This window comes from Condylostylus longicornis, unplaced genomic scaffold, assembly GCF_029603195.1.
Source record: "Condylostylus longicornis isolate FDR11 unplaced genomic scaffold, ASM2960319v2 ptg000062l, whole genome shotgun sequence".
Taxonomy (NCBI): Eukaryota; Metazoa; Arthropoda; class Insecta; order Diptera; family Dolichopodidae; genus Condylostylus; species Condylostylus longicornis.
The window spans coordinates 694,807-715,575 of record NW_026578030.1 but is presented as its reverse complement, the minus strand read 5'-3'; the positions used below and the strand labels follow the sequence as shown (position 1 = coordinate 715,575).

The 20,769-nt window shown below is 20.7% G+C and overlaps 1 protein-coding gene across 10 annotated transcripts in view; it reads right to left on the bottom strand.

The window, feature by feature from the left end:
- Positions 1-20,769, bottom strand: part of LOC129612165 (hemicentin-2) — a 154,387-nt gene that overhangs the window by 13,379 nt on the left and 120,239 nt on the right. For 6 of the 10 annotated variants that reach the window (XM_055525670.1, XM_055525672.1, XM_055525673.1 and 3 more), the window contains 5 exons: positions 18,677-18,817; positions 8,801-9,820; positions 8,397-8,570; positions 5,795-5,889; positions 185-2,446 (listed from right to left, as the gene is read on the bottom strand). In XM_055525670.1, coding sequence (XP_055381645.1) covers positions 185-2,446; positions 5,795-5,889; positions 8,397-8,570; positions 8,801-9,820; positions 18,677-18,817 — 3,692 coding nt within the window. The remainder of the gene's footprint in view (positions 1-184; positions 2,447-5,794; positions 5,890-8,396; positions 8,571-8,800; positions 9,821-18,676; positions 18,818-20,769) is intronic. The other 4 variants (XM_055525676.1, XM_055525677.1, XM_055525671.1 and 1 more) reach the window with 3 other exon arrangements.

Below are 20,769 nucleotides of genomic sequence, written 5' to 3'. Positions count from 1 at the left end.
CAACTTTCGATTTAGTGCAAAATATTTCATTTGAAAATTAAAATTAAAAATAATTTTATATTCAAATAAATTTAATTAATTTGCAAAAAAAATTTAAGGAAAATTATTAAAACAAAAAAATTATAGCTACTTTCTACTCATATAATTTTATTGCTAAAATAATAATATATATAATGGAACCAACCTCATGACCAACTATATTTGCTGTACCATTATAAGATGAATTCGCTAAGGGTGATGCTGTATTCGTACGTCGTTTACTACCAATTTTATTACTGCTATTAATTATTATATTTGATCGACTATTATCAATAGTATTAATTGATGTATTTGATGTTGTAATTGTTATTGGTTTCTTTTGATTGTGTTGTCGTTGTTCATGTTGGTCATTCTTTTTATTTTGGCACTTTACTGATAAACCATCATGCATAATATTATTAGTTTTATTAGTTGCATTTATTATATTAGAAGCAGTAGTTGTAAAATCATTATTAGTATTTACTACATTTATTGTATCAGCTATTGAATTTTTTTGATTAGTTGAATTCGATGTGTATTGACTTTTATTGGGATTATTGAGGTAGAGATGGGATAATTCAGGATTTAATAAGGAATTATTATATGTACTATTATTTGTATCATTATGTAAACGATCAAAATCATTTTCTAATAATTTACGATTATTTATTGAATTATTATATGATGATAAATTTGTTGATGTTGTTGATGTTGTTGAATTAATAGCACTATTATATAATTTATCGATTCGATTAGTTTTTGTAACATCCGGGTTACATTTATCAATTGCATCACCAAAATGATGATGATTATTTATAATATCATTATCTATATCATTATCATCATTATCATTTTTATTATTAATACATATTGTTGTATCAATAATATCATCATCCAATAAATTATATTGGCGTGGTGGTGCAATTGGTGTAACACATTCATATGAGCTATTTGATATACCAGAATCACTACGATATATGCTCATACGTTCGGGTTCCATTAAATGTTTTTTTGTATTATCATCGTTCATTTTCTGGCGTTGGGTTTGATGATGTTGATGTTTTTGTTGATTTTGCTTTTGTATAATATTATATTGATTACCAATACCACCAACAACAGATGATGTTGTTGATGATGTTGATAAATTAATTGAATTACTTAATTTTGATGATGATGATGTTGATGATCCTGTTGTTACTGTTTGATTATTTTGTTTATTTGATGTTTTTGTTTTAGATGTATTAATTAATTGTTGTTGTGGTTGTTGTTGTTGTTTTAAATGTGTTTGTGTATTTATATCAGATGTTTGTTGTTGAATTAAATTTTCACTTGGTGATTCATGTATTTGTATTGAATCAGTTAAATTTTCATATGTTGGTGGTTCATAAAATTTTATTTTTGGCTGCATTGTATATGGTAAATTATTTGCTGTTATATCAATACTATTATTTGTATCAATACCATTTATAACATCAGCAAAACTACCACCAGCAAATGAATGATGACGTTTACATTTATTATTACTATTACTATTATTCGAATTCGATAAAAGTGCTGAAGGTTTTATTGATGAAAAACTTAAATTATTTTTATTTTTTAATGCTTTTAAGGAATAAAATTTTTTTTCACCTGAACCGATTATAGAATTATTACTAGAATTATTACTGTGATGTTTTTTACGATGATTTGCGGTAATTGTACCACAACCTGGACGTGTTCCGGTACTTATTTGAAATTTACGAAAATTTGTTGCTAAAAATGGATTCGTTGAATTTGAATTATTAAATACTATTCTAGATGATGAAACTGATGATGATGATGTTGATGATTGTGGTGCTAATTGTGTTGTTGTTGATGTTGGTGTTATAATACCATTTTCAACAACAGTATATGGATAATTTGGATTTAATGTTGTTCGATCAATTAAATTATTTTGATTATCAGAAGAAATAATATCAGAAAATTTTTGTTGTTGAAAATATTCTGTATAACTTGTTGGAAAACGATCTGTTGTTACCCTTGTAATATCTTGTAAATTATTATCAATAGTTCCGCCTACAATTGGTTTACGTTTTTCTAATTTTAATGTACTTGAACCATAATTTAAGTTTTTCGTTTTTGTTTTATTTTGAATTAATTTTAATGAATTTGTATAACAATCAGCTGGTGAATATTGTTGTTGAATTTGATAATGTAATTGTTGTTGGGATTGATGTTGATTTTGATTAGGGAATTGGATAGATTTTTGATGGTAATTATTTTGATTATTTGTTGTTATATTTTGTTGTTGTAATTGTTGTTGATTAAATATTTGATGAAATTGATCAAGATTTTTCTGATGATGATTATTAGTTTGGGTTAATTTTGGGCGAGGTGCGACACGTACAACATTTGTATTATTATTAAAATTTATAGGAGTCGTAGTAAACTGTAATTAAAGTGTTAAAAAGAGAGAAAAAAAAAACAAGCAAATATTTTTACAATTGCATTAATATGGCATTAAATTAGAAGTTATTTAGTTTTAATTAAAAAAAGCATGCGTGTTATATAAATATATTGTAATATTTTTTGTTTTAATTTTTTTTTCTTAAATTGTTAATAATATATTTATAGCTATTTTATTAGTTTATTATTATATTTGAACTAAAACAGGGAAGGAAAGGAAAATAATCCCTATAAAATTAACAACAAAACAAAATTTTTCATTTTTTATTCTGACAATAAAAATTAAAATAATTTTAAACAAATAAACTCAATAAATACAAAATTAAATTAATTATTAAAAATTTATAAAACTAAATTTCATAGTCAATATTCAATATATTTATATATGTATGTATTTAAGAAAAAAAAATCTTTAAATATTAATTAAAAACTAAAAAATTCAATTAAAATTAAAGTTAAAATTAATAATAAATAAATTATCTAATTAATAACTAACTACTTAAAATTTCATTTATTTTGTTTTAGTATTAATATAGCGTTCATATTCAAATTAGAAATGAGTTTCCAAAAATATTTTTTCGTGTCTTGATTTGACTAGTAAATATGAAATTTTTTTTTCGATTTCATAGTTATTATTGTTCAATTCGTTGTAGAAATTTGTTTTAAATTTTATAAAATGTTTCTGAAATAATATCACATTTATATAATATATTTAATTTTTAAAATAATATGTTAGATATTAAGCTATCATTAACATTGTTTAACTAAATTTGGTAATGCAATTGTGTAACAAGAAAGATTTATTTATTAAAAAATTAAATACATATACAAATTTAAAAAAATTAATTACATATAAAATTTAATAGGAACTTGAACGGAATGCAATCTAGATCGTAAAAAGAAATGTACGATATAGTATTTATTAAATTCTCTATTCTGAATTCAACATAATTTAATGCAAAAAAGGCCTATTTTTGCTTATATTAACATTCTACGATATGCTTTTAATCGTACCAATTAATCTGAATCGGATTTCCTATTTGGAAATAATCTGTTGGAAATTCCAAACTATATCATACCGAATTTTCAATTATACACTTATCGTGTATGACAAACTATATATTGCATTATAAAAAGCTCAATATCGTAGAGCTCTATCGTATAAAATTACTCGTATACTATTGAATATTAGAAAAGTAGATTTGGGGGGAGTATTTTAGAAAATTTTGAATTTTTTTTTAATTTTGAATTTTTAATTAAATAATAAGGACAATCCAATAAAGGAAATGCGTATAACAGATTTTATATTATCCGTTATAATTATGAAAAACATGAAAATAAAATAATCGAAATAGATTATTATTAACGCATTTCCGTAAATTTCTTATATTAAAAAATTAAATTCTTATAAAATTCGTTTTTAAGTGAAATTCACGTCATCTTGTATTTTTGGAATTAGAATTTCTAAAGTTCCAAAAAAAAAAATTATAACAGTTCTTTGTGTATTTTTATTTTTAAATATTTTAATAAATTTTTTCTTTTCTTGTTATTGCATTTAAAATTTTAAAATAATTAAATAATTTTAAACGTTAAATATTTTATAAACGAGTTTACAATTATTCGACATTTTACAGTATAATTTCTAAAACAAGTTGTACAAAGTCAACTAATTTACATTATAACAATATTCTCTTTTTACATAATTATTATATTTTCAATTAACATAATCATTGGAAAATTTTTTATTTAAATAAAAAAATAATACAAAACTTATAAAATAATAATTAAATTATTATAATAATAAAAATTAACATATAATATTATTTAAATAATAATATATACGAGTATAACAAAATTACAAAAATAAAATAGAAAATATTATACAGTCATTATATTTTATATAACACTTTTATTATTATATACATACTATGGGGTGTGTATATCTAATATTGTAAAAATATTATAATAGGCTGCGACCGAGATAATTTATGTGATATTTTAAAATATAATAGTATTACCATTTATTTTTTTTTTTGTTTTTTCGAATAAAAAATAAAGAAAAGAAAAAAAACTAATATAACTAAAATTTACAAAAAAAAAAAAAAATAATAAAAATTTATAACACACATTTTGTAATAAATTTTTCAGAGTTAATTAAATGTATAGCTGAATTCGTGTTCTAAAACATGTGAGATACTTTGATAATGGTAATGGTAAATAATAATATATGTAAAAATATGTTTATATATTATTCGTGTATGTGATTGAATTATAATTAATTATTTGGGTATATTTTTATTTTGAAATTTCCTGTTTTATTTTTAATATTAGAAAATTTCCGTAAACGTGATAGGTGTAGAGAAAAAAGAGGAAATTAAAAATTTTGCCCCTGTAAGTATGCAATTTTTTGCATTTATGTAATGGTATTTACATAAACAGAACAAAATGATGGTATTTGACAGAACAAAATGGCAATATCAATTCACAATTTGACATTTTTGAAAAAATACTCAATTGACATTGTCATTTCGGAACATATGGAATCCAGAATAACATCCTTTGATTTACTTTATAATTGATTGCAATATAAAACAGGAAATTGTTTTTGTAATAATGTATTATAATGTTTATTACAATGCGTATAACAATGTGTTTATGTAATTCAATTAAAATAAAAAAATCATAATTATTGAAAAACCCTATAAATGTTGATTGTATAATTTACAAGTAAAAAAAAAAAATTCGATAATCCAATTTTTCTATAAAACTTACAATTTAATGTAGATATAGTGTAATATATAGGTGTAATATATAATATATGTATGTTTATAAATTTAAATTTATAAAAAAAAATTGATTTATAAATTATATTTTTAATCAATTTATTAAATGGTGAATAATAATTATAAGTAAAAATTATAAATGAAATTTAATGAATATTTTGAAATGTTTAATGTGAATAATGCGAATGTAAAACAAAATATTTAATTATAATGTAATATGTATGTAACAAAAAATAAAAAAAAAAAAAATATGTAAATGAATGAAAAATTTATGTAAAGAAAAACAAAATTATATAAGAAGCTAAACTATATTATTATCTAACATTAGACATAGACACGTGACATAATTAATGTAGTACACTATTTATTATTATATTAAAATATATATGTATGTATGTATATATATGTATATGAATATTAATATTTAATTATAAATTATAATATTATAATTTCGTATATTTATGAATATTTTAATTATCTACATATTAAATGAATACTTTGCATATATTTTACTTTATTAAATTGAAAATATCGTAATTTTTTCTTACCTTATTTGGAGCTTGTTGAAGGCCATGGAACGGCAGATTCTCATACTCTCCAGGTTCCGTTAAAGGATCCGCCAAGGTAGACGACTTGTCGTGTACTGTTTTATATTATTTTTTGGTTTTTGTTTTTGAGTTTTGATTTTATGTTTTTTTTTATTAATTTTTTTTATTTGTATATTTTTTTTTTCCGAGGTTTATGAATTATTTTTATTTAATTCATTTTAATTGTTTTCATTTTTTTTTTTTGGGTTGAAAAATGAAAAGATAAGAACAAAATGAAAGATAAAAATTAAAAATTAAATTTTGTATAGTAATAATTAAAAAAAAGAATTAATTAATTATAATTAAAAAAATAAATAATTATAAAATAAAAATTATAAAATATAATTTTATATTTTTATATAATTAATTTAATTTTAAAGAAAAAAATATTGAATTAAATTAACTACTGATTCTATTTTGAAAAGAGAGTTTTGATTGAGTAGTAAACGTGTTTAATATACAAAGAGTATGCGATAAGTAAGCATTAACAACATGGCACCTTGCTTAAATAGTCAAAATAATTAAACGGCGGCGTAGTTTTAATTCATGAATTAAACATACAATTAAATTTGAAAATTTATTGGAGGGTTGTCTAAATATCAACAATAACTGACTTTATACTTTATATTTTATGAAATAGAAATATTTGGTAATTTATTTAATTATTTATTGAAATGTTATTAAATTAATTAATAATTTTAATATAATTAAATTTCTATTATATATGTATTAAGAATTAATATTATTAATAAAATTAAATCTGAAACCCGTTAAAATGTTTGCGAGTATAGAATCAACAAATTTTCAAGAATTATTTTTAAAAATATTAAATTTACGATATTTAATCCGAAGTATCACAATTAAAACTCAATTTTCAAAAATAGATTTTTAAAATAAAAATATTAATATTAATTTTATTTTACATAATAATATTCTTTTATATATAATATAATAGTTGGTGATGATTAATGGTTTTATTTTTATATTAAATGCAAAAAATAAATGAAAAAAATAATTTTATAATTAAAAAATATATTTTAAATTTATTAAATTGAAAATTACAAAAACTTAATATTTTATCATTTAAATTGGAGATTTCAATTATTTAATATTATAAAAAGATTTTAAAATTTGAAAAAAAGAAAAATTATTTTTCGAGTTTTTAAGATTATACAATTACTAAAGGAATAATATTTTAAGGATACGAAGGAAATCTTTTTTAGGAATTTTTGAAATTATTCTATTTTTTTGGCTAACATAAAATTTATAGATGGTTTTCTTAAATTTGAATTTTAATAAAATTTGTACAATATTAAGAATTATTATATTTCTTAATTTAAATTTTTTTCATGCTGTATAATTTTTTCTGATAAAATATTATACAATTTTTTTTGTTATTAATATTTTCTTTCTTCATTTTTTTCTTAATTACGATAATAGTTATCTAGAATCTAAAAAGATATATATATATATATGCTATATATATTTTTTAAATAAACAGAAAAAATTATAATATTTGACGAACATTTAACGAAACAATATTTTTCTAAAAAAAACTTACAAAATAAATTATAATCAAACAAAAAAAAATGCATTAAAAAAAACAACAAGAAAAATTGATGAGTTTTTATGGCGCGCAATAACAAGCAAATAAAACAATGAAATTTAATAGTTAATAATAATTAAACGAAACTTAACGAAACAATTCAAAAATAGCATACTTTCAAATATAATAAAACTGTTTTAAAAAGAGTGTTATTTTTGTTCGAATTCTAGTATATTATTTGTGTTAATGATAATAATAATTTGATTATAATATGTGAGTTCCATAGAAACGAAAATTATATTAAAAAAAAATATTATTTAAATTAAAATTTTAAAATTATTCAAAAAAAATGTTCATTATTAAAATATTTACATATACTTGGTACCTACCTATATTAATACTTATTCTTATTGTATATAATATACTAAAAACATCATTGTACATACTTAATTACTTAATTATAATTACTGATCATCTTATAATAATTTTAAGATATAATCATAATTAAAGTGTATATATTTATTATTTATTTTTCTTAATAATGCAAAAACTATTTTTGCTATATATTAGAATATTTTAAAATTATAGTTGACGAATTCTAATAAAGAATTTCTAATTTAATTTTTAATATAATTATTGTTTATATGAATATTGTAATTAATATTTCGGTAAAGCAGGAAGTAAATTGTTCATTTCGAGATTTTAATCTTCTGGGTGATATTACATTCGAAATGTTTATTAGAAATTTCAGAAATTTAAAATAAAAAAAAATTTCTGAATGAAAAATTAAATTTATTTATTGAAATATAAATTTATTTTTACAAAATTCGCCACGGTAGACAACTTGTCGTGTCTGTTTAATATTCTTACAAAATGAATATTTAACGATTCTTAGAATTTTCATAGTATAGAATTAGAAATTCTTTATTTAATAATTTTTTCAATTAATTACATAATATATAATATTAATATAGTGCTCATTTTGAAATGAACTTGAATCTTTTTTGAAATCCTTACTTTTCTCATGTAATTTCATTCCACTTCTTTGACTAGTTAAACTATCATGTTCATTTAATTCAATTAAAGCATAATTATCATCAATTGAAATTGGTTGTTCTGTAGATTCAAATTTATTTATTTGTTGATTTTGTGCAGCACGTTCTAATACAGGCGTTTTCTTATAAGTTACTACTTTTCACGAAAAACAAAACAATATTGACAAAAACAACATATTTTACAAAAACAATCCAAGCATACAATACAATATTGCATTAATGACATGCCATTTAGATAAAAAGGAAATAATATAAAAAAACAAAAAAACATGTATGTAATTAAAATATTAAAAGCATATTATAAACGAAAAAATAAAATAAAAAGTCAAAATAAATTAAAAAAACAAAAAAAAAAAAAAATATTACCACTTCCTGAGGATCGTAAACCTTTTAAACGATGTTCAACAGTAAAAGGATTTGATGAAGAACATGAATCGTTACGCTGTAATCGTTGCCTCTTAAATACTTTTGACATACCAAAATAACGTAATAATCTATTTTCAGAACGTTCACTATTTAAGCTATTTAAGTCATCATTATGATTATTATTTTTATTAAAATTACGCTTTGAAAATATTTCACCAAATATTTTTTCAAAAAGATTTCCACCAATATTTCGTGGTGATGGTAAATTATAACCGCCTATTGTATTGTTAGTATTACTATTGTTATTTTGAGAACAACCATTATTATTTATAGTTGATTGTTGATCATTTTTATTACCTTTTCGGCTGATGACACCACCTATTGGTGATTTTGTTATACTTATTGTATCATCTTCATATTCTTCATCACTTGCTAATTCACATTGATTTACTAATGCAATTGTTGCTATTGATGATGATGTTGTTGGACTTGTTATTGTTGAAGTTCCAAAATTATTTTTTCCCTTACGTTGAAAATTTGTATTTGTGGCACTGTTATTTGAACGACAACGTGGCAACAATTCATTTGTTAAATTTATTGAACTATTGATGGCATCTAAATGTGAATTATTTGCAATGGAATTTTTTGTTCCAGCTGAAATTTGATTTACTGTTGTTTTTGGTGGTGGAGGTCTTGGTGGTATATTTCTTTTAGGTAATTTTGGTGGAATATCATTTGATACATTTGATATTGATGTTGGTGATGATAATGGTATTGATGATGTTGATATTAATGATTCTTTACGTAAATCTGATTCATTTTGTTCTTCGTAAATTTTAGTTGATATTGATTTACAAGGTGATGATGTAGCTAACGGTTTAATTTCATCAATTTCTATAGCTGTTGCTGTTGATTTAATTGGTGTTGTAGATGATGATATTTTATATGCTTGCTTAAGTTTTTCTGTTGTTTTTTTTGATGGTTTAATAACTGCCTTCATAAACTCTCGATTTGGTGTATCTGTTGGAATTGTATTATTTGGATTAACTCTAACTACAGTTTGTGTTGTTGTTTGTAATAGTGATTTTGAAGGACTTCTAATATTACGTGGAAGAGATTTTTGATCAAAATTTTCATTTGATTTTTTTTCATTTTTTTGTGATTTTATAATTAAAGTTTCTGTCAATTGACTATTAGATACTTGTTGAAGTGGTGGTGGTGGTGGTGGTGGAGGTTGTGGTGGTTGCAAAGTTGTTAATTTTATTGCCGTTGTAGTGCCAATTTTTTTGAATGGTGATGCAACATGAACTTTAGTAGTAGAATTTGTATTTGTTATAGTGCTTTCTACTGATGTAACAGAAGAGGATATTAATGCCGTAGAATGCTCTTTTTTAGATTCATTTTCTTCATTGTCATTGTTTGTATCATTTTTTGTTGTTAACATCATATCAGATATTTTAAATTTATCGATATCATCAGTTTGAATACCTACACTATTATTATTACATTCAATTTCAATTGAATCGGATGAAATTGGCAATGTTGACGACAATTGTGATTGTGTTGTCGGTGATTTTGTTTGTGTGCTTTTTATACAATTTTCATTTGATATATCTAAATTTTTTAATGATTTTTGTGTTACTATGGTTTTTTCTTTTAATGGTGTACTCGTTATTTTTTTACAATTACTTGGTGGCACAGATTTATTAAGAGATGCTCTAACAATATTACAATTTTGTTCATCTATATTATTATCACTTGTAGTGGTTGCATTCATAGTTGTTGTTATTTTATTCGTTTGATTACTAAATGATAATGATCTTTTATGTTGAATATTACGATTGGCACATAAAGTTTTCTTTGTATCATTTTTAACATGCACCATTACGCCTGGTCTTAATGGCCACTTAGGAGGACTTTTTGGTACCTCAGATGTAATCTGTAACGACGATGATGTGGGCAAAGGCGTCGAGGCTTGATATGACAGCACACTTTTATACAATTTTTAGTATTCATTTTTCATATTTAATTGCAGTTATAATGTTGCAGGTTAATTGAAGATTATATTTTTGTGTATATATACATATATATATATATATATGGAAGTTAGTTGAATTTTTTAGTTTGAACAAAACACAACACAATAGCAGTTAAAAACATAAAGAGAAAAAAAAAAAAAAAAAAAACAAAAACAAAGTTAATTAAAAAAAATTAAAAAAAATGAATAAATAAATAAGCATATCACATACACATATAAACATTCATATATTAATTAAACCTAAAAGTAAAATACATTCAAACAATTATTATTTTTGTTTTAGTACTTTTTTGTTTTTTGAAGTAGTGCAAATTGTGCTAAAAATTTTAAATGTTTATTCATGCAAAAAAAAATGAGTTATTGTAGTGATGTGCATGAAAAATTTTAATGTTTACCTACATTTTGTTATCAAAACAAGAACTTGGAGCCAAGTATCAACTGAGAAGAATCATCAAAAATTAATTTGCATAATTATAGGGGATTTCTGGCGAAATTGATTGTTTGGAATTAAATTTTATTCAAAAAATACTAATATTTTTTTATTATAAAATCTAAGCTTCTAATTTTAAATTTATTTGAAGTTTTACGTCCAGTTGGACAATAAACAAAGGTTGTTTTTTAAAAATTTATTAACATAATTTTGTAGCATTTTTAAAACACTGAATTTTACTTTTTTTTCTTAGAAAAGAATTTTTAATAAAATCGCAATACAAATGAGGTTATTTGAATTTTATGACTGGCCTCCAAAAAAAAATTTTCCCATAAGTATTCTTTTATTTTCTAAAATTTTTAGAAATGTCGACCTAAAATTTATTTTTTTGTGTTACCCGCAATATCTTCTTTGTATCTTTTTAATTCATTAAAAATGCGGAAAAAAAGAAATTGTCTTAATTTGGAATTCAAGGACATTCAAAAAATAGCATCAGTGCTATACAAAATTATATTTTGTTTTTTAAGAAATCATTTGATATTTAGGAATTTTATATTTCTTGGAAGGAAATTTAAAATAAATATAAAAATATTCATTGTCTAGAATTTATTTATTATATTTACATATATACAGGGTGTTCCGAATTAGTTGGCAAATAATTTCAGGAATGATTCTTTGATCAATTTCCATCAAAAAATTGAATGGAGAGGGGTGGGGGCTGCAGATATACTCGTTTTCGAGCTACCCGATATAATTTACATATGTAAGTATTGAATAATAAAATTATATTAAAAGTAATGAAGTAGTGCTATTTTATTTTACCTTAAGGATAATGGAAAATTATTTATAGTAATTAAAAAAATAATAATAATTGATAATTTAATTGAATTTCAATCCAATGAAAATTTCAATTTTTAAAAATATACGGTATTATTATTTAAATATCCTGGTAGAAATTAAAACAACTTTGAAATTTTGAATTTATCTTATACACATTTATCTATATCACATACATATATGTAATGTATACTTTTGAAATTTGTGTGAGTTTATTAGGAAATCCATGGAATATCATTATATACGTATATGTACATATGTATGTTTTCTCAATAATAATTATTTTCAAAATTCTTTCAAATCAATTGAGTGACAAAATTTTTCAAAATATTTGAAAAATTTGAGCTATTATAGAACTTGAATTATTTCTGTAAAATTTAAAAAATTCTGGGGTAGAAATTTAATTTTGAAGTTAAACAAGAAAATTGGAAATATGTAAAATATATATACTACTATCGTACCTCATTTATACATACATATATGTGTATATATACATATGTGCATATAATCATTTTCATTTATTCACAAATTCAATTCAAAATTGAATTATAACAAAATTTTAACTTTAAAATTTCAATGTTTGTAAATAAAAAGGAGAATATGAATTTAGTTAACGTGGCTGACTGTCAGGTTTATGAAGACAGAATTTTTCAGATAAATATTGTAGTGTGGTGTTTTTTAAAATTGATATTCTGATTTTATAAAATTTTATTTTTAAAAACTTCAGCTCAAATGAACATACAAATATTTGTTTAATTTTTTAATTGATTTGCTGGGGAAAATTACCAAGAGGCTTGGAATCACTGCAAATGATGTCTATCGGTCTATCTATTTCGATATTCCGGTGGTGGAGGAACATGTTCATTGTGCTTGTTCGTTTCTAATATTAGAAAGGAAGCGCATCTTGGAGGATAATCTTAATAATAATCTAGAGGACTTGCCGGCGGAATCCTTGCCGGAGCTTTTATGACTCACCAAGGTTTGTTTTTCTTAATTATAATTTGAACGGGAACAACGAAATTTATAAAATTTTCAAGCACCTTTTACATAATTATTTATTCAATTAACCTAAAGTCTCACATAGAAACTATTTCAAATTAAATTTCAAATTTGTAATATTTTTCCTTAAAAAAGTTTTATATGAGTATGACATACAAAAACAAAATAATATAGATATGTATATGTATGTTCATAGCAGAAAGTTATACATAGAATTGAAAACAAAAAAAAAAAAAACAAGAAACTGTTCAATTTGAATAAAATATTTTTCTTTATTTACTCTCTCCGCTCTCTATTATTTACTTTATTGTTTTTTTTTCCTTGAATTTCAATTACTTATATACACATACAGAAAACAATATTATAATAGAAAATTATATTATTAAATTATTCATAAATTTCTAACAAAAATATTTCAAGTTATAAGAATTTTTGGTTATATAACAAAAACAAAAAAAAATTTCATAAATTAATTCAACAAAAATACTACAATATCAATTTTTCAATTTATATATACTGAAAATTCAATGAAATTCAAAAAAAATTGTATTATATACGAGTATATTATTTATCAATTGAAAATTATTGTATAGGTTTAGTTATATAATGGTGATTATTATAATAAAAAAATTGAACATTTTCGTACGTACGCATATTTATACAAAATATAAGGTTGAAATATGTATTTATTGAATTCTGATATAAAATTTAACAAAAACCAGTGAAAATAATGACATTCAAAATAAAATATAATATTTTTATGTATTATATAATAATAAATAAAATTTTGAAAAACAATTATATTGGTATATACATATTCAGCCCCCCTCCAATATTATTTGAATTTTTATCGTGATTTTTTCAATAGAAATCTTATAAATTTTATAAACAATGTGTTCTCGAAACAATTATTGTATTTTATAGGTTATTCCAAAAAAAAAAAAAATTAATAATGAAATTTTAAAATAATTGATATGATGACATTGTTATGTCAACATCATAATATTTAGAAATAAAATTTCAAATTAAATTTTTAAATTATTAAGATATTTAAGTATAATGACAATTTTATTATATAATAATAATAAATTATTATTTGAAACGTGACATAGGGTTGTTCATAGTATAGAATTATTTTTGAATAGAATAGAATAAATATAATTGAATTTAAAATTAGGAATGGTATTATTTAAAATATTATGATTTTTATTAGAAATAAAAATTATTAGGTGTAATAGTATTATGAATAATTAAATATTGAGATTTTCTTTTCATATTTTATTAAATAATTGAACCATTATTTAAGTAATTAAATATTTTAACGAATTTTCTAAATAATTGTTATAATTTATGTATAAATGTTAATAATTAATTTAGAAATTGTATATAACTATATTAAATGCTTATTATTAATAACTTTATTAAATTCTTATGAAGATATTGCGATTTTGTTTTAAAATTAAAATTCTTACACTCTATACCCTTATGAATACTTAATATTATACTCATGAGAATATTCTAGTATTGTAATTTAACTCAGTTTTATATTTACAAGAAATGAGTGAATATGAGACAAAATGTAGTAAACATTGTTTTGAGTATTGATTTTTAAAAGTATAAGTGCAAAATTTATATAGCTGCGTTCTTTTCATAATTATTATTTTTTATGCTGGATGAACACAACTTCTAATTGTACTAAATTAATATTCTCATGTAAATGGGAATAAATGTATTAATTAATGTTCCCATTGTACTAATGTATTAAATAAGTTCTTTTAATATTTGATCAGTCTGTTTGATTGTTTTTTTTTTTGTTTGTTTGTTTGAGAATTTAATTAAAAGAGAGGATAATAATTATATTACTTAATATGAAAAGAATTCAGCTAATTTTAAATGTTTTAGAATTGAGTGAAAACAATAAAGGGTGTTTTGCTAGTACGTATATGAAAAAAAAAAATTTTTAATTTTTGTGATTTTCACTTAAAAATCCATTTGTAACAAAAATAAAAATTTGCTAAAAGCGCGCTTTGTCTTTTCAATGAAATTACAAAATTCACCAATGAAAAAAAAAAATTATGAAAAAAAAATTAAAAAATTAAAAAATAAAATCAAACATAAAAATCAATATTAAAAAATAAAAAGAAGAAGAAAAAAAAAGAGAAAAAAAAAACTAAGTATTGTGAAAAAAATTTTGTTTTTTTTTTTTTCTGATTTTAATGAATGAAAAAAATCTTCTTACCTTTGTGTAGCGCAAATTGAAGCTTCGGCCGTATTGTCTTTTTTTTTTTTAAATTAGTTTGAATTTTAAATGTTTTAAATTTTAAAATTTTTTTTTTGTTAAATTGTAAAATTTATGAGAAAAGAAGAAAAAAACACAAATTGCATTCAGATTGCGTTAATTAAAAAAAAAAAATAAAATTAAAAAGAAAAAATATTAAGTTTTTTTTTTTTGTTGTGATCAATGCAAAAAGAAATTAATTTGAATTTAAAAAGAGAAAAATTCGTAATGTCAAATTTATTTTTTGAGTATAATTACAAATTGTCAATAAAATATTCATTTAATTGTGTTAAAAATGTTGAGTTAAAAATTGATGAGTTAAAATGTTGTTTTATATTGAATGAGTGTTTTGTTTGTTGTTGTTTGTTGTGTGTTTTATTCATAAAAGCAAATTTTGTATTTTTTTTTAATTAAAAATTAATTATTTATTTTTTTTATTTTATATTAGTATCGTAATATTATTAGTTTTTTTTTGCATTTTATAAAATTTTATACGAAAAAAAATCATATTTTGCCAATTATTCGAATTATAGTCGATTTTGTTTTGATGTTTTTGATTGTTGTTAAAGTTGTTGTTGTAGTGATGATTTTATGGTTTTGTAGTGATGATTGCATTTCATTAATTTTATTCGCAATATTGTGATAATTCATTTTTTAAATATAAAAATTATATGTTTTTCGTTTTGTGTGTTTTTTGAATATTATTTTTTTTATAAATTAATCAAAATTATTTTTGTTATAAGTAATAAGCAAAAAAAAAAAATATTATTAAATTTCACACCAATATGAAAAAAAAACAAAGTTTTGTTTTTAATTTTTTTTTTAAGAAAATTAATTATTTGATAATTAATTTATTTTTTATTTTATTTGCACGATAAAAAAAAAAACAAGCCAGTGTTTAATATTTTATTAGAAAAAAAAAAATAATAATATAGTAGATGTAAAATTTCAGGCGCAATTTTAAGCAAGCAGTAAATTCACATAAAAATGCAGAAAAATGAAAGAAAAAAAAGGATATATATGTATATATAGTTATGTATGTATATTAAATATAAAAAAATTAAAAATAAAAACTAATTTCAGAAAATATTTTAAAAATATATAGATAGTATGAGTATATTATATAATAAATAGTATTAATTTTTTTTTAAAATAGATATTTTTTGATTGATTCAATTTTTTTGACTTAATTTTGAATAGAAATATTAATAAGTGAATTTTTGTTTTCAATTTGAATTTTTAATTTAAAAATTTCCAATAAATTAAACTAATGCCACATATGTATATCTGACAGTCCACCAAGCTAAAGTTATTTTCCGAAATATTGCGAACAATTCTTAAAATAATAAATATTTCGACTTAAATGATTTTTTTATTTATTTTTTGTTAAATTTTTGAATATTCTTTATGACTCTTATTTTATTTACCATGTTTGCTTTTGCGATCTAAATCATAATTCAATTTCTTACTTAAAAATTTTTTCTTAACAGTGAGCGACGACGGCGAACCATTTTCGCTGATAATCCAGAACAAAAGCGGAATGAAAAAATCAAAACAAAAAGAAAAAGTGGTAGGTGGTGGTAATTTCGCTTCATTCTTGATTATAAATATGTGTATTCTATTTAAATTTTGATATTCCGCAGCGGAAAATCGCTCTTGTTCTGTTTTCAATTTAATTCAGTTCATATAATTCAGTGTACCGGATATAAATTTGGAATTTATTTTTGATTAACTCTCTGATCTTGATGGACCGGTAGATATATGCGATATATTAAATTAAATTTGAAATGAGTTAAAACGATTTTTGTAAGTTATGCTTAATGCAAATTTTAGTACGCGAAATCCACAAATTTAATTGAGGTATTATGGAAATAATTGTTTGTCAAAATAAGTGTCGAATGCAGAACGCTCTCAGAAATTAAAGTTTTTATTAAAATTCCCTTTAAAAAAAAATACAAATTTGCAATCTCCAATTCAAAAAATAAAATTTTATAGTTTTTAGAAATTGGAGTTGAAGAAAATTCAGGAATTCAAATCAGAATGAAGTCGTCAAATATATATTGAAATAAAAATTAACATTTTGGAAAAACTGGAATTAAGGGAGCTAATTTTTTTCACTTATTAATATTTCTATATCAAACAAAAAAATATTAGAAAAAGATAGCGTTGATTAAGAATTTTATTTTATGTATATATTAGCAAAAATATTGAGAATATTTAAAAAATAAAAATAAGAAATCTTTTAATAAAAATTTCCCAATAAAATTTAATTATTATATTGAGTTCCTTTTTGTTGCAAATAAAATTTATTATTGTTAAAATGAGCATAAATGGCATACAGAATGTAAGTTAAATATAAAATAAGTGTAAAATAATGGGCACATTATGTTTCAAATAAAAATAACAAAAAAAAAAAATAAAATGAAAAATACGTTGTATATAATTATGTATGTGTAAAGTCTTGTTATAAATTTCCTCTATTTTTTTAAATTTTGTTAAATAAATTATGAAATAAATCAACATGAAATTCAAAATAAATAAAATAAAATGAAAATAAGCGAAAAATACAAAATTAACAAAAATAAAAATTTCTTTTTAGTATAAAATTTTTTAATTGCAAATAACAATTTTTAAAAGATTCAAATTAAAAAATTAAACTAAGAATTATTGTTAAAATTTGTTTCGTTGTAAATTTGAATTTTATTTTAAGTTTATCTCTATAATAAGTATATACGGTCTACATAATATTCGTAGCTTTATGAAAATGAATTTGTAATCATTTTTTTTGTTAATGAAAAAATTAAATAAATATTTTAAAAGTTTTTATTCGTGAATAATTTTATTTTGAAAATAGATTATATAAATTGAACTTTTAAAAATCATAATCCTTTTTCTGTTTTTTTTTTTTTTTTGAATTTTTGTGCAAAATCAGAAATCAGAATATTTGTTTTTATTCAATAAAGAAAAATAGGGCCGCAGCCGAAATAAACATTGTGTATATTTTTTATAAATATATGCTATTTTTAATTAATATATACATTTTAATGAATTATAAGTGAAAATAAAAATTTATTAAAATGAAATTTGAAAATTCAAAAAAAAAAATTTAATCAAATAAAACAATAATTTAATTAAAAACAAAAGTGGAAAAAAAAAATTCATAATAATTATTTTTATATATCATTTATTATTATAAAAATATTTTAAATAAAAATATTATATAGACATGGTTTATATATATATATATATAAATGTATATGTATTTAAATATTTTAAAATAATTTTTGTACTCACATTTATCTTGCCTTCTTCGCCTTCTGCATATACAAATAATTATACAACAAATTATAATAACTGCTAATAATATGGCACTAACTGCTGCTATAACAATAATTAATGTTGTTCTATCCCATCTTTGCCACCATGCTAATTGTCCTATTTTTTTTTTATTTAAATATTATTATTATCATTATTATTTTTTTAAATATAATATTAAAAAATTATTATAAATTTAAAAATATTTTTTTTTTTAAATTTAATTTTAATAAAATTTTATTTGTTTGTGTATTTTGTAAATGTTTTACGAGTATGTGAACAATTTTTAAAAATAAAAATTTTTTTTTTGCCATAAAATTAGGGAGTTAATTTTAAGTACAGAAATGAATCGTGAAATATATGGTGTGTTAATTAATTAATTAATAATAATATTGCTAATAATAATTATTAGTGTGATAATGAAAAAAACCTGAAGAAAAAAAATTCTAAATGAGAATATGAAAAAGTTAATAATTAAAATTTCTGTATTTACGAGTAAATATGTAATTTTTATGCATTCCAGGAAATTGTAATCGGGTATAATAAGATCATTTTTATGGGAAGTAATTTAATCAATTCTTTTAATTCTACATAAATAATTGGTATAAGTTTAATGCAAAATCAAATTATTATGGTAGATATAAATTAAATCACAGAGCAAAATATAATATAAAGGATATTTGAAATTCACCATTAATTCAGAAGCAGGCTTCTCAGACTTAGTAATTTTTTAGCCTATAAAAATCTTTTCCTCATTTCAAGACTTATAAAAATCTCTCTCTTTATATCCCATTTAACTCAATATTACCGAAATTCAAGGTTTTTTTTTACTTTACGAAAAATTTAAATGTAAAATTAAATTTTATAAAATTCTGAAAAATTTTCTATAACAAATTTTCTTTTAACTATCATTTTCCTTCTATAAATACACTGAATTGGGAATTAATTTTTAAAAGGCTTAATTAAAATATTAAGAGAAGATGGATGGAAGTAAAATTTTAGTGGGATCGATTTAAATGTTGAAGGATCATATAAAATTTATTCTTACAAAAAATTCAATTTTACAAGAAAACTTTGTTGAATAATTCGCAAAACAGAATTAATTTGAATGAATTTTTGGATTGAAAATAAATAGTAAAGTCTAAATGTTAAGAAGTAAGAACAAAAAGTTTCTTGAATTATTATAAATTTATAAAGACTAAGATCATTATAATTTAACAGGAATATTTAAGGCTTTAAATCACAAAAATTCTGTTGGAATTTGTGAATTTTGCAAGACTGGCCGAATATAGACTAGTCGTATTACATGTGAACATCACATTTTATTGAAAATGCGAATATACTTGTAACATGTTATACTAAATTTTATCCTATCCGATTTCCTTCTTAATCGAATTACTCTTAATACTACTTTATCTCCTGTTTGTTATTTTTAGAAACATTGTACTTTATTTAAAGCTTAAAATTATAATTTTTTTTTTTTTACAATATAACTATAATATGAGCACAAGTAAATATTAGCCGAAAGAAAGGGATAGATAAAATAAAATAAAAATCTCATTAAAATGCAATCATATTTTGTAAAAAGCAGTCATGGCGATCAGATTTTTTTTATTTTTTTTTTATATAAAATTTAAGGGAAAAATTTGAATACCAAAGCGAAAATAACAAGAACAAAATATTTTTTTTTTCCAGTAAATCCTGCTTTTACTGAATCAATTATTTTTGTTTTTGTTTATTCGCTTCATGTTATTATCCTTTTTTTTTATATCCTTAATACTTCTTTCAAAGAATAGTTAGTTTCCCATAAAATTGCTTAATAAAAAAATAAATGGGAGGTAGCTGGATGAGGGAAAAAAAAATCTTTTTCCAAATTTTTAAATTTATTTTTTTTTTGTTTTTTTAAATCTACTTAAAAAAATTTTTTTTCTATAATGTTTTAGAAATACCGAGCTGATGAAGTTGGATATTTTTATAAACCGCAAAATTTTTGAGAAAAAAAAAAATAAATTTTATTTTTTAAATTTATTTACAGAGAGCGCGCATACACACAGAAGTGAATTAAAGTTTAT